Source organism: Lycium barbarum, chromosome 5 (genome assembly GCF_019175385.1).
Source record: "Lycium barbarum isolate Lr01 chromosome 5, ASM1917538v2, whole genome shotgun sequence".
NCBI lineage: Eukaryota > Viridiplantae > Streptophyta > Magnoliopsida > Solanales > Solanaceae > Lycium > Lycium barbarum.
Window position 1 is genome coordinate 22,188,853 of NC_083341.1, and position 11,977 is coordinate 22,200,829.

An 11,977-nucleotide genomic window follows, 5' to 3' on the forward strand; every position below is an offset into this window, starting at 1 on the left:
TTATAAACTTGGAGACTTTTTTTTACAAGAAAAAGGGAAGTTTTGCAAGGTTGGATGCAATGGAGGTACATGAGATGAAACAAGAGTGTGGTGGAGTCAACGAAGGTGTTGGACGGCGACAGAAAGGAGTTGGGACGTATGGGGTGAGGGAGAGCTGTTAGTTTGAGTATATTTAGGTCTTACAATTGAAGAAGAAACTACTTAAAGAAGAGCGGAGTCTGTAAGCGAGCGAAGGAGAACCGAAAATTTGGCGAAGAATGAAGGGAGAGGAACATTAACGAGAAAAGTGAAAAAATCGATATTGAAATTTCACTGAAGGATGCCAAGGACTCATCGGAAGAAGTTTCTGAAAGACCAACAATAGGTAAATGAGTAGTATATGTATTGAGGCTTGGACAAGATCCTTCGTCCTTTATCAATTAAGTTTGTTCTTTCTTCGCAAATAGTAATTCACTTTTCATAATTCAATTTCACGATGAATAATTTCAAAAATTGTGAGTGTGCTGAAATTTCATGCTGACTAAGAACTTTTCTTTTTTACTATTTGTGTTTTAATCTGCTCATATAATTCATGTTTTGCTCCAAAATATCCTCTCCTATCATAAATGATTTTCTTAATATAATGCTACAACATGTTATTAAAGAGGGACAAATGGAAAGAAGAATGAAAAGGGGGAAAATGAAAAAGGTGAAGAAAAGATAATTGAGAAGGTGCATTTTTTTTTTTTGTATTTTCTTTTACTTTTTATTTCACATATCTTCTTTGTCATGTTTTTTCAAAATATGATAAACTTCAGGAAATGTTTTAGAACTTAATATGCAAATATAAATATATTAAATATATATTAGTCAAAGACTTTATTAATTTTTTCCAAAAATAAGAAATCATTATTTTCATTTTATAGAAAAGAACGAGCTAATTGATTAAGTGGGAATGAGATGGGCAAATCATGTTTTATAACACAAATTTCCCACTGAATGTCGGTGGAAAAACACTCTGTTTCTAGTAGTGCTTTACCCTTACGGTCTTCGCACTTTTAATATAATATGATTGTACTCCACACATGATATGCACAATATTTTTGGAGACTTACTGCACGGGGTATAATGGCGGGGCGGGTCAGTAATCTTGCTGGGATTTAGGCTCACACTTCTTGTTGTTTCTGTTCTATACATACTATATATATCCTACCACTAATATTGCAACAGGTCTACTGGATCTTTCTCGAGGGCGTAGCTGTGTTTAGCTGAGGTGAACCAACCAGGGGCGGAGCTACAGGGGTGCGAGGGGTGGCGACCGAACCCCCTTCGTCGGAAAATTGCACTATATATATACTGCGAATTTTTTTATTCATGTACAAATATTATTTTTGCATCCCCTTAACAAATGGAGATTGTGGATCAGTGGATAAGGCGCTTGTGATTGAGCCCGCGGTCGCGGGTTTGATTCTTGGCAATGGCACATGTTTTTTTACTTTTTTCATCCAGTCGGCCAGTCCCTTAAAAAAAAAAAACGACGTCACTTTATTTATTATTATTATTATTATTAAAAAATCGTGGGCCATTTGGCTGGGATATAGAATCCCTAATTTCAAAAGTGTTAACATTGTTCATTTGTTCTTGTTAGAATCGTGGGCCAAGGTATTTCTTTTTTTTCCCTCTTTTTTTTTTTAACCATACTCAAAATCACAATAAATCCATTATTGTTTCTTGTTAGTTGTTAATCAACCCATTTTGTGAAATGGGTAGCTGACCCATTTTCCATCCATGAACCTCAAGCCTTGATTGTTTTAATTTTTAAATGTTGTTTGTTTGCAAAATTGATCTTCTAGATATTTATTTTTAGCTAATAAAAGAATCAAAGTGTAGATTTTTATTTAGTAATCAATTCCCTTTTATGTGTGTTGGATTGTGGTTAAGTTGTTTTCTTGCTTATTGAGACATTTGGTAGAGTTTTTGAAATGGGATATGCTTAAGGAGTTAAGGTTTCTAATTGTTTTTTGCTGTATTGCTATATACAAGATTGAGTTTTTATTCTCACAGTTAGATGTTCTTAAATAGGCTTTATTTTATTGGCTTTTAAGATTGACATTGTGTCTAAATTTAAGGGAGGAAGAATGGGGTTCGCTTATTGATAAAGTATCTAAATTTTGTATCAAGTATCAAATTTTGATACCTAAATTAGATGAGCCGTACTTTACCTCTTTGAGATCACGGCGTAAACTTGCTGGTTGTACTATCTCACACCATTATTACGTTGAAGTGTTTTGCAAAGTTATTGATTGGCAAATTCAAGAGCTTTCTTATCGTTTTGATGAAGTAACGACTGATTTGCTTCATGGAATTGCTTGTTTAAATCCAATTGACTTATTTTCTAGTTTTGATCTCAGGAAAATAATGAGAATGGCTGAACATTATCCTGATGACTTTGATGAATTTAGTATGGGGGTTCTTGAGAATCAACTTGCGAGTTACATTATTGATGTTCGTGATCTTGATGAAAGGTTCTCCGATCTAAAAGGACTTTGTGATCTTTCAAAAAGATTAGTTCAGACAAAGAAGCATTCAAACTACCCTCTTGTATTCCTCTTAGTGAAACTTGCCTTGCTCTTGCCAGTTGCCACTGCATCCGTTGAAAGAACTTTTTCGGCAATGAAGTTTATCAAGAATGACTTGCGGAGTCGAATGAATGAGAGTTATTTTAGTGGTTGCTTGGTGCCTTATGTAGAAAAAGATGTGTTTAATAGGATCTCTAATGATGTTATTATAAAAACATTTCAAGGAATGAAACCTCGTCGTGTACAGTTGTAGTAATATACTTGCACTTTCAATAGACAATTGTGTTTGTTTTGATTTCTTCGCGTGTTTATTTTTTAATTTTCTTGAACCCCCTTATCAAATATTCTGGTTCCGCCCCTGGAACCAACCGCTCTTGATCGTGGTGGCAGCCATCAATTTTCCCTTTTTGTTGATTTCTTGCTTTTGATGTATATCCCACAATTGTACTCCGATATTTTTAGATGTTTCCACAGTACTATTAGATTTCGGTGTATTCATGACAATATGTCATATCTATGCTATGGATTATTTGAATTATTGCTTTCTTTCTTGAGTTATGGAATTGGCATGCCTGGGGTCTAGTCACGGTCTACGGAGAATCCGCCACAAATAGAAGTGTTGGTGAGTGCAATTAAACCAAAACACTCTTAAACTTAATTTAAAGTGATATAAATCACCCTCGGCTCGGAACTCCGTGGTAGAGGAAAGTCCTAACTCAATTTCTACAAGTTTCTCTCTCCTTGAAGTCCCTTCTAGCTTATATGACCTAGTGATAACGTCCAAATCCACTCCTTAAAGAGAAAGTGACATGATCGTCGCAATATAATTTATCCAACTATGAGTCGGGATCGATCCCACAGAGAACAATATAAAGGCGACTAAGAAAGTTAAGAATTTATCACCAACTAAGCTAAGCCAAACACATTTTCAATATTTGATTTTTGATTTAGAAACTAACAAAGACAAAACTAACCTATAAAGCAAGTAAAATGATCAATGACCACAAGCATGGATACAAGAGAATTTACACTCAAGTAACTATCCAATGTATTTTATGATTTTACAACTAAGAGCGAGTTCATGATTTCTAAAATCTCATTGAAAGTCTTCCAATCAAATCAATGAATTTCACTCTAAGCTTTTTCAAGCCTTAGAGCGTGATATTAGGCACAATCAATTTAACCTCAAGTTAACTATCCTATTACTAGCTCAAGTTATTAGATGGGGTTTAAAGCCCCAATCTTTGTTAATTAATCTTTCGCAACCTCATTTTTCCTCTTCCAAGCTCAAATCGAAGTAAATGAATGAGTCCTAGGGTTAGCTAATCTCTTAAGAAACATTAAAGATCAAGATTAATTATCCCTTGAGAAGCATTAAAGATCAAGATTAATTAAAGAAACAAAGACCCACTTCATTAGCAATAAAAATTGTTCAATACATAAGCAAAACAAGAGATTTAATTCAACACTTGATAATGAATATTCTCATAAACAAGATTCAAGTGAGAGAATAAAATACAACATACTTAAATATGCAATACATAACAAGGAAGTGAAGAAAGGGTTAAGAGTTTGCTGATTAAAGTGCTCCAATCTTCTCTTCTAAAGTGTTGGTTGAAGAACTCTAGCTTCCGAGGCTTGGAAATCTGGCCAAAGATGATAATAAAATCTCAAAGTGTTGCTTTTATAGTTCCCAAAAATTTCCCAATAAAAAATGACGAAAATGGCCTTCAAATTTCAGATTTTCAGATTGCCTTTTTATCCACTTTTTGCGCTTCTAGACAATTTTCTCATTTTCTTCAATTTGACCCTTTTTGGCACAAGATTTTTTTCTGTTTACTTCTAAATCACGTAAATCTATAAAATTAAAGTAAATCATAGTAAATGCACTATTTTCTCAATTAAACATAATAAAAATCTAAGCATAAATAAGAGATAAGTTGGTAAAAATACTAACTTATCAAACCCTCAAACTTAAACTATTGCTTGTCCTCAAGCAAATACAAGACTCACAATTTTCTTCAAAGGAATCCACATTTAAGCTCAATAGTGCACCAACATACCAAGTCAAAAAGGTCTACTTTAAGCACAAACACATGACTTTGATTGGTGCCAGCAATTAATCCAAGACATATGAATCACCAACTTCTCAAAAATTTCATTTCATTTCAAGTGCTTAAACACCAAGTTAATCAAAGTAGCAATCAAGTCATGACACTAAGCTTCAAAATTTGCCTCATTATCACAAAACAACTTTCTTTTGTTCATCCCTCTCAATTGAAAAATGGAACAAATTCACAACTTAAATTTTTATGTGTCCTCACAATCAAGAGAGAATCCCAAACTTATAAAATATAATTCAAAATATAAATGGGATATCAAATGAAAAGAATTAACTCTGTGTCTCTCTCTTTTTCACACACAAAGATGTTCAATGCACACAAGTAGTACCATAGGCTTGCCCTTCATGTATTTCTCCACTAATGTAGACACACTGAGTTCAAAATCAATTAGGACTTAAAGGGTTTTACTGTAGGCTTTTGGTTAAGGTAAGAGCATAATTTGGAACTAGTGACTCAAAACCTCCCTAAGCACTACAATTTACAACAATCAAAACACACTTCCTTTCGAAAAAAAATCCACCCTTTGCTTCCATTTTTCATTCCACCACCTAGTCATCCCTTTATTCACAACTATTATTCTTCCTTTTTGTTTGTTTGTCTGTTTGTTTGTTTTCAAGCTAACAAGGAAGATGCCATTTTCTTTTTACTCCTTTTCTCTATTTTTGTTTTTACCCTTTCACCTTTTAAGCAACTTCCACATCACGACTTTTCCAACCATCACCCCCAAACTTAGGCTTTTAGCATATGTTTACACTTTCAAAGCACTAAAGGAGGTAGGAGGTTAAAGGATAGATCAATAAAGAACAAAGGGTCAAAGCTTGTAACATGGTTGCCAAAGAAAAGGATAAAGGCTCAAAAGGGGTTGACCAGGAAAAGTATGCAAGGGTAGGAAATTTAAGGCACAAAATGATCCAAGGAAGGCCAAACATCATTTTTCAAACCAAGTGTAACCTAGAATTTCGCCTTGAAACACATTCCGGGCAAGTTCTAGACCACAAGATATGGAAAAGAACTCACAAATAAAGCTTACCACACATGGCATATAAAAACTCAAGTAGAATATGTATCCAAGATCCAATTGAAACAAATGAACTCAAAAAGTCACTCATAGCCTAAAGAGACTAATTAGTGAACATAAGAGCCAAAAATTGAGTCTAAAAGTCACAACAAGAATCCTTACTTCAATCCTTTTTATTGTTCAAAAACCAAGAATTCATATACTAAGGTTTAAATAAGTTGGTACCAAACAAGCCAAAAATTAGCCAAGGAGCAAAAACTCACATCCCAACACCATTTTTACTCCTAACTACCTAAAACTCACTACTATACCTAACCTGCAAGGCTTATTTCCCTTAAGAAAGTGCCCAACTATCTCTCGTAGGGACAAGCCAACTTAAAACTACCTAAAAACACCGGATCAAAAGACATTAGCATCCTCGGGAAAAGAACCACTACAAAGAAAAGCCAATGATATTGCTAATACATATGACAAAACATGGGCATACACAAACAAACAAAAACTAGCATATCATACTTATATAAATATGTCACAAACACAATAAAAAAAATCAAAACAAAGAGTCAATCTACCAAATCCATATGATTCGTCAACAATATCACCATATATAAATAAGCCACCCTACTAAAAAGATGTCGCATTGTCCCCAATGCACGCAAATAAAATCAAGTAGGATGAAAAGGACTCCCCTCAAGCATCTGGGGTCTCCCCCTTAGCAAGTGGAAGACCTGAACTAGTAGGCCAGCAGCATCACAAGTAGAACTCCTCTCTCTTTTCAAGTTAGCTGAACATAGGCATCAACAGGTATCTAGCAAATAGCAAACTCAATCCTATCTGAGAGTGTTCCTGAAAGCTCCATATAAGATTATACACAAGTGCAACCCAAAGAAAGTTCTATGTTTCAACATTCAAAGCACTAAAGAGCATCTTGAAGAAGATTTTTGTAACCCATCAATTGACAACAAAATCAGAACTATGATTCACCAAACCAATATTTCACATCAGTGAACTCCCACATTATTTCAAATAATTAGAGCAAAGGTCCAATGCCAAACATCCAGAAAGTTATGATACCACAAGTTTATGAGCAAAAAGACTCAGTCCTTACAACTTTACTCCCTAATGAAACTGAATTTTAATCCCAAACTAAGAATTTAACGGCTCAATCTCAACAAGAATTGAAGCACATTGCAAGAATTCATTGAAACAAGATTTCAAACAAGTATAGTTCATGCCCAAGGTTACTGCTTCACCTCATTTTAGATTATTCTCCCGACGAAATCACCACAAAATCTGAACAAGATACTTTAAAACTAACCCAAACTACCTTACACACACTTGGACATATCTCTTTACGTCGCTCGGTTTCTCAGACTTCACCAGCGAATCAATTTCACCATCAAAATTTCAGCATACAGATATAAGTCAAGCTCAAAAGTCTCGACAACAATTGATTTCATTTGCGCTTACTTTCAACATTTATCCTCATTTAACAGTGTAAACTAGCAATCATACCTAAGATAATCAGAATAATATTAGCGGTACATTCACACAATGAAAAAGTTATTGAGCAGATTATCAAAAAACCAGGTAGCACATCCTTTAATCGAATAAAATCAAATTTAACAAAGACAGAACTCTATCAGAGCGATAAAAATCGATATATATATATATATATTTGCAGTTCAAATTATTTACTGCTTCACTAGAACAGATTCACTCAAAATCCAATAGCATACCCATTTCTATTGCAATGCAGCTATAGTTCAATGCCAAAGGATTGTTTAACTAAGGTGTATCACAATTTTCAACTCAAGCAACCTGGCCAAGAAGTCCTCGACTACTTGAATACCAAAAAATTACTCACAATCATCTCCTAATAGAGCTCATGAAATTGTCTCTGAGACAATTCGTTGAACAAGTTGCGGGCAGGACTTTAACCAAGCTTTTTCTCACACATTGGTAATTGAATTACGCTCCCATTTACTGGGAATTATAGTTCAAAGAAGCGCAACTACATCTCAATCATCCAACAACACCAAAATTGCATAATTTAAGCATCAAACTCCACATGAAAAGAAGAAGATAAAATATGCAAACAAGAGAAATTTAGGGGAGAAAGAAAGAAAAACAAGATGATAACATACCGGATCACTTGAGAAGAGAGAGAGACAGAGAGTTTTTTTTGGTTCTGATTGCGGGCAGTTCATGCTGCGTTCTTGTATGTCGTTGCTGATTGTGTGTGTTGTGAGATTTGTGCGTGGGTGTGTGGGATTTGGGTGTGAAATAAAATGGTCTAAGTGTTTATAAAACACTTACCTGGACCGCCAGCTGAGCTAAAAATAAGGGTGGACGACACTTTGTGATGGAAAAAACTTACCCGCACCGGGTGTATACACCCAACTCAGTTAAATTAACCATAGATAATAAACTAAGGTTTAAAGTCCTATTTTTTAATAAAGTAAAAATTTAAAACAAGTAGCAAAATTAACAACGTCACATCAGTTAAGCTAGGGTTGCCGTCATTGGATCAATTTTCTTTGCTCATTCTTGGAGAGGGTGGAATTTCAAATTAAGCTTATTACGAATAAGGAAATTGGCTTCAAATAGGTGATTCCTTATTAACTTCATACGTAAGTTTATATGCATGTAGAAAGAAGCTATTGTCTATATCTGTTATATTTTAATGAATTATCAAGCATTCTTCTTAATAATCTGAATCAGTTTCAACTATTTGATCATCAAATATTATATACGAATTTAAACCAAACAAGCTAATGTCTCTTTATGCTACTGCTTCCTTTTATTTTCAATTAGTATTAGGTTAGTCTTTTATATTTTATTTCATGAACTTGAGGGAATTTTGATTATTGTTGCATGTATGTTTCTCCTTTTCTATGATTATACATGTTATAAATATTTTTCTCCTTGTTTGAAATATCAGAATGTCAACTTTTGAGAAGGCAAATAATGCTGAGAGTGACGAAGTATTATTAGAAGATATTAGAGCGGAAGATGAGAATGAGCAAAAAAATCAAGAGGAAGTTTCAGAAGATGTCATAATTGAATTAGAAGGGAAAATGAAAAATCACATTGTTAAAGACGAGAAAGAGGCTTATATTTTATATTGTGAATATGCACATTCCAAAGGTTTCAGTGTACGGAAGGATAAGCAATATTATTTTCAAGGTAGCGAAGTGGTTAGGGAAAAACGTTCCGTATGCTATAGGCATGGGGAAAAAGATGAAAGGCTAAGAAAATCCATTAAGGTGTCTTGCAATCATATTGACACGCGATCAAAATGTCCTGCAATGATAATCTTTAAGCGTCAAATTCCTAATAGTCTTTTCATGGTGGATAGATTTATAGAAGAACATAACCATGAGATGGCTTCACCGAAAAAGAGACATTTGCTAAAATCAGCTCGTTCTATAACTAAAGCCAAAAAGCTAGTTATTGAAAACATGGTTAATGCTGGTATAAAGCCAACTGCAACCTATTCTTACCTGGCAGAAGAAGCTGGAGGGGTTGATGTTTCAGGCTATTCAAAGAAAGATTGTTTTAATTTTATAAACCAGTTGATGAAATTTAAGGCGGAAGCTGGGGATGCTCAAAGTGTTGTTAATGAATTTAATAATAGACAAGCGAGTGAAAGTCTCTTTTATTAGGATGTTCAACTTGATTCTGAAGGGCGTATGGCTAACTTTTTCTGGAGAGATGGTCGATCTAGAATTGACTATGAGATTTTTGGTGATGTCGTTTCTTTTGATACCACATATCGGACAAACAAGTATCGTATGATTTGTGCACCATTTATTGGAATAAATCATCATTGGCAGAATATAATTTTTGGTTGTGCTTTTTTATCTGATGAGTCGGCAGAATCTTTCAAATGGTTATTCTCTACGTTTTTAAAGTCAATGGGAGGCATTTCCCCGCAAACTATTATAACTGATCAAGCTCAAGGAATGGCAATTGCTATTAGAAAAGTGATGTCTGGAACAAGACATAGACTGTGTCAATGGCACATATCCCAGAATGCCCCATCTCATTTGGGCTCACTTAATAATGATAAAGGTTTTTCTAAACTTTTCAACAAGTGTATGTCAGAATGTGATTCTATTACTGAGTTTGAAGAAACCTGGGAGATGATGCTTACAATGTATAATATAGAAGAACATAAATGGTTGAAGAATCTTTACAATATTCGACACATGTGGTCCACAACTTTTAATAATGATGTCTTTAGTGCTGGATTGAAAGCCTCATCTCGAAGTGAAAGTACTAATCATGTATTAAACGGGCATGGTGACTTGAGCACTTATTTGCACATATTTGTCACTAACTATGAGAAAAATGCAGTAAATAAGTGGCGGCTGAGTGAAGAACATGAAGACTTCAACTGTAAACAAGGTGGACCTACTCTTGCTGTAAAAGGTAGTCCAATTTTAGCTCAGGTTTCTATCGTCTACACTCACAAGATTTATAACATGTTTTAGAAAGAGTTTCTCAAAGGATCTGGGGCATGTTATATTGAGCCACAAGTATATTGTGATGGTCAAGTGTCCAAATATGAAGTAAGAATGCATAATTCAACCAAGAATTGGTTTGTGGAGTTGGATTCCACAACTTTACATGTGACATGCACTTGCAAGAAGTTTGAATCTGTGGGTATTTTATGTGCACATTGTCTACTAGTTTTCACTTCTAATAAGGTTAGAGAAATCCTGGCGAAATATATTTTGAAGAGATGGACCAAAGATGTGAGGAAAGAATAAAAGATTTGCCAAGCAAGAGCTCTTCTAGCAATGGAAATTCGGAATCATCTGAGATTGTTTACACTAATAGTGTGATGAAGGCTTGTTACAATCTTGCTTATCTTAGCAAATCTAATACAGAGTGTCGAGAAATTTTTCAAAGACATCTCAAAAATGCTTCAGATGAATTGGATGACTATCTAGGAAAATTGGACAACATTACTGTTCATTCTTCAGCAAAAAAAATGGTAAGAAAAATATAGAAGACAATGTATTGGATCCTCTGTATGTAAGAGCACCAGGCGTTCGCAAAGAGCGTATTCAAAATCATTGGGAGAAATCCAAAATGGAAAAAACTACTCAACCGACTCATGGGAGAACTAGTAAGTATTATGTAGGTCTTCATTTGATAATAAAAGTTTGTAATAATCTAATTAGTTTTGTTTGATTATAGTGAAATCTCAAAAAGTTGATGCACCACCAATAAAAAGTTTGTTTGAGAACAATGTATACACTCCTCGTCAAGCAACACCGTCTATATCAGAAGTCAGTTTACAAGGTAGTTTTCTTTTATTCTTTTTCATATAAATTTCTTATCTTAAACAATTGTTCTATATTATTAATTTGTCTTGGATTTGTCTTTTTTTTTAAGGATACTGCTTTTGACTTGGATTTGGATGACTCAAATGTCTCATTTTTAACCTTGTTACAAGGTGTTGAGAATGCTACACAGGTACTCTCACAACGTTAGGGGTAATATAATTATGATTAATATATTTGAATATTTTTTAATTCGAATTATTTCTTATTTGTGTAGCAATCATCTGCAAGTACATGGAAATCAGGATGAAACTACAATTGAAGTGTCAGATCTTCTCGGAGAATGATGTGATACTATGATTTTGAGGCATTTGGGCAGGAGAAGCTAGTCCTTTATTTTTTAGATAGTAGTATACTTACACACATTCGTAAAAGATCCTTAATTTCTTTTGTTGGATGGTAAATTGTTTTTTAGAAAACTTTTGATTGGTTCGTTGGTTAAAGCAACCAATAACATAATCAAAATTGTATTCTTGATTTCTTTTTATTGCTTGTTGAATTTGTGATGAAGATGTACCTTAAGCTTTTTATTTGAAAAAATTCTCGACTAAAATAAATTATCGTTATATCTACTAGTTGAACACAAATTTTTCATTACCGAAATCTTCTTTGTTATTGCAGATTTCTGATTTTTATATTTAGGTAGAGTATTTGTCATCTATCACATCCATACTCTTAACTAAGCTATTTTGTGAGGAAACTAGTTGACATGCCTTGATTAGTTTTTGAAATCTGTATGTGCAGTGTAGCTATGGTTTTCTTAGTGGTTCATGGTTCTAATATTTGCTGAATGATATTTAGATATTGTTTTGTATAAGCGTTTTGTAGCCAAGGAAAGATGTTGCAACTTGGCATTTCCTCAATAGGAACACAAAGAGCCTTCAGGCTTTCTGGAATAAGAATCATGTATGAAGAACAACA

At 34.0% G+C, this 11,977-nt stretch overlaps 3 protein-coding genes and 1 long non-coding RNA gene across 4 annotated transcripts; 3 read left to right on the forward strand and 1 right to left on the reverse strand.

The window, feature by feature from the left end:
- Positions 1–59: 59 nt before the first annotated feature.
- On the forward strand, positions 60–2,811 carry LOC132639310 (uncharacterized). The gene is made up of 2 exons (XM_060355764.1): positions 60–136; positions 2,109–2,811. The coding sequence occupies exons 1-2, from the start codon at positions 60–62 to the stop codon at positions 2,809–2,811; spliced, it is 780 nt and encodes a 259-aa protein (XP_060211747.1).
- Positions 2,812–3,945: 1,134 nt separating this feature from the next.
- LOC132640714 (uncharacterized) lies at positions 3,946–8,142 on the reverse strand. The gene is made up of 2 exons (XR_009582344.1): positions 7,847–8,142; positions 3,946–4,204 (listed from the first exon to the last, which is right to left on the reverse strand). It is a non-coding gene; the product is annotated as an uncharacterized LOC132640714 (long non-coding RNA).
- A 502-nt stretch (positions 8,143–8,644) lies between these two features.
- Positions 8,645–9,367, forward strand: LOC132639312 (protein FAR1-RELATED SEQUENCE 5-like). Its single transcript, XM_060355765.1, has one exon. The coding sequence runs from the start codon at positions 8,645–8,647 to the stop codon at positions 9,365–9,367; it is 723 nt and encodes a 240-aa protein (XP_060211748.1).
- A 27-nt stretch (positions 9,368–9,394) lies between these two features.
- On the forward strand, positions 9,395–11,306 carry LOC132639313 (protein FAR1-RELATED SEQUENCE 5-like). Its single transcript, XM_060355766.1, has 5 exons — positions 9,395–10,156; positions 10,420–10,704; positions 10,895–11,002; positions 11,109–11,189; positions 11,274–11,306. The coding sequence occupies exons 1-5, from the start codon at positions 9,395–9,397 to the stop codon at positions 11,304–11,306; spliced, it is 1,269 nt and encodes a 422-aa protein (XP_060211749.1).
- The last annotated feature ends 671 nt before the right edge of the window (positions 11,307–11,977 follow it).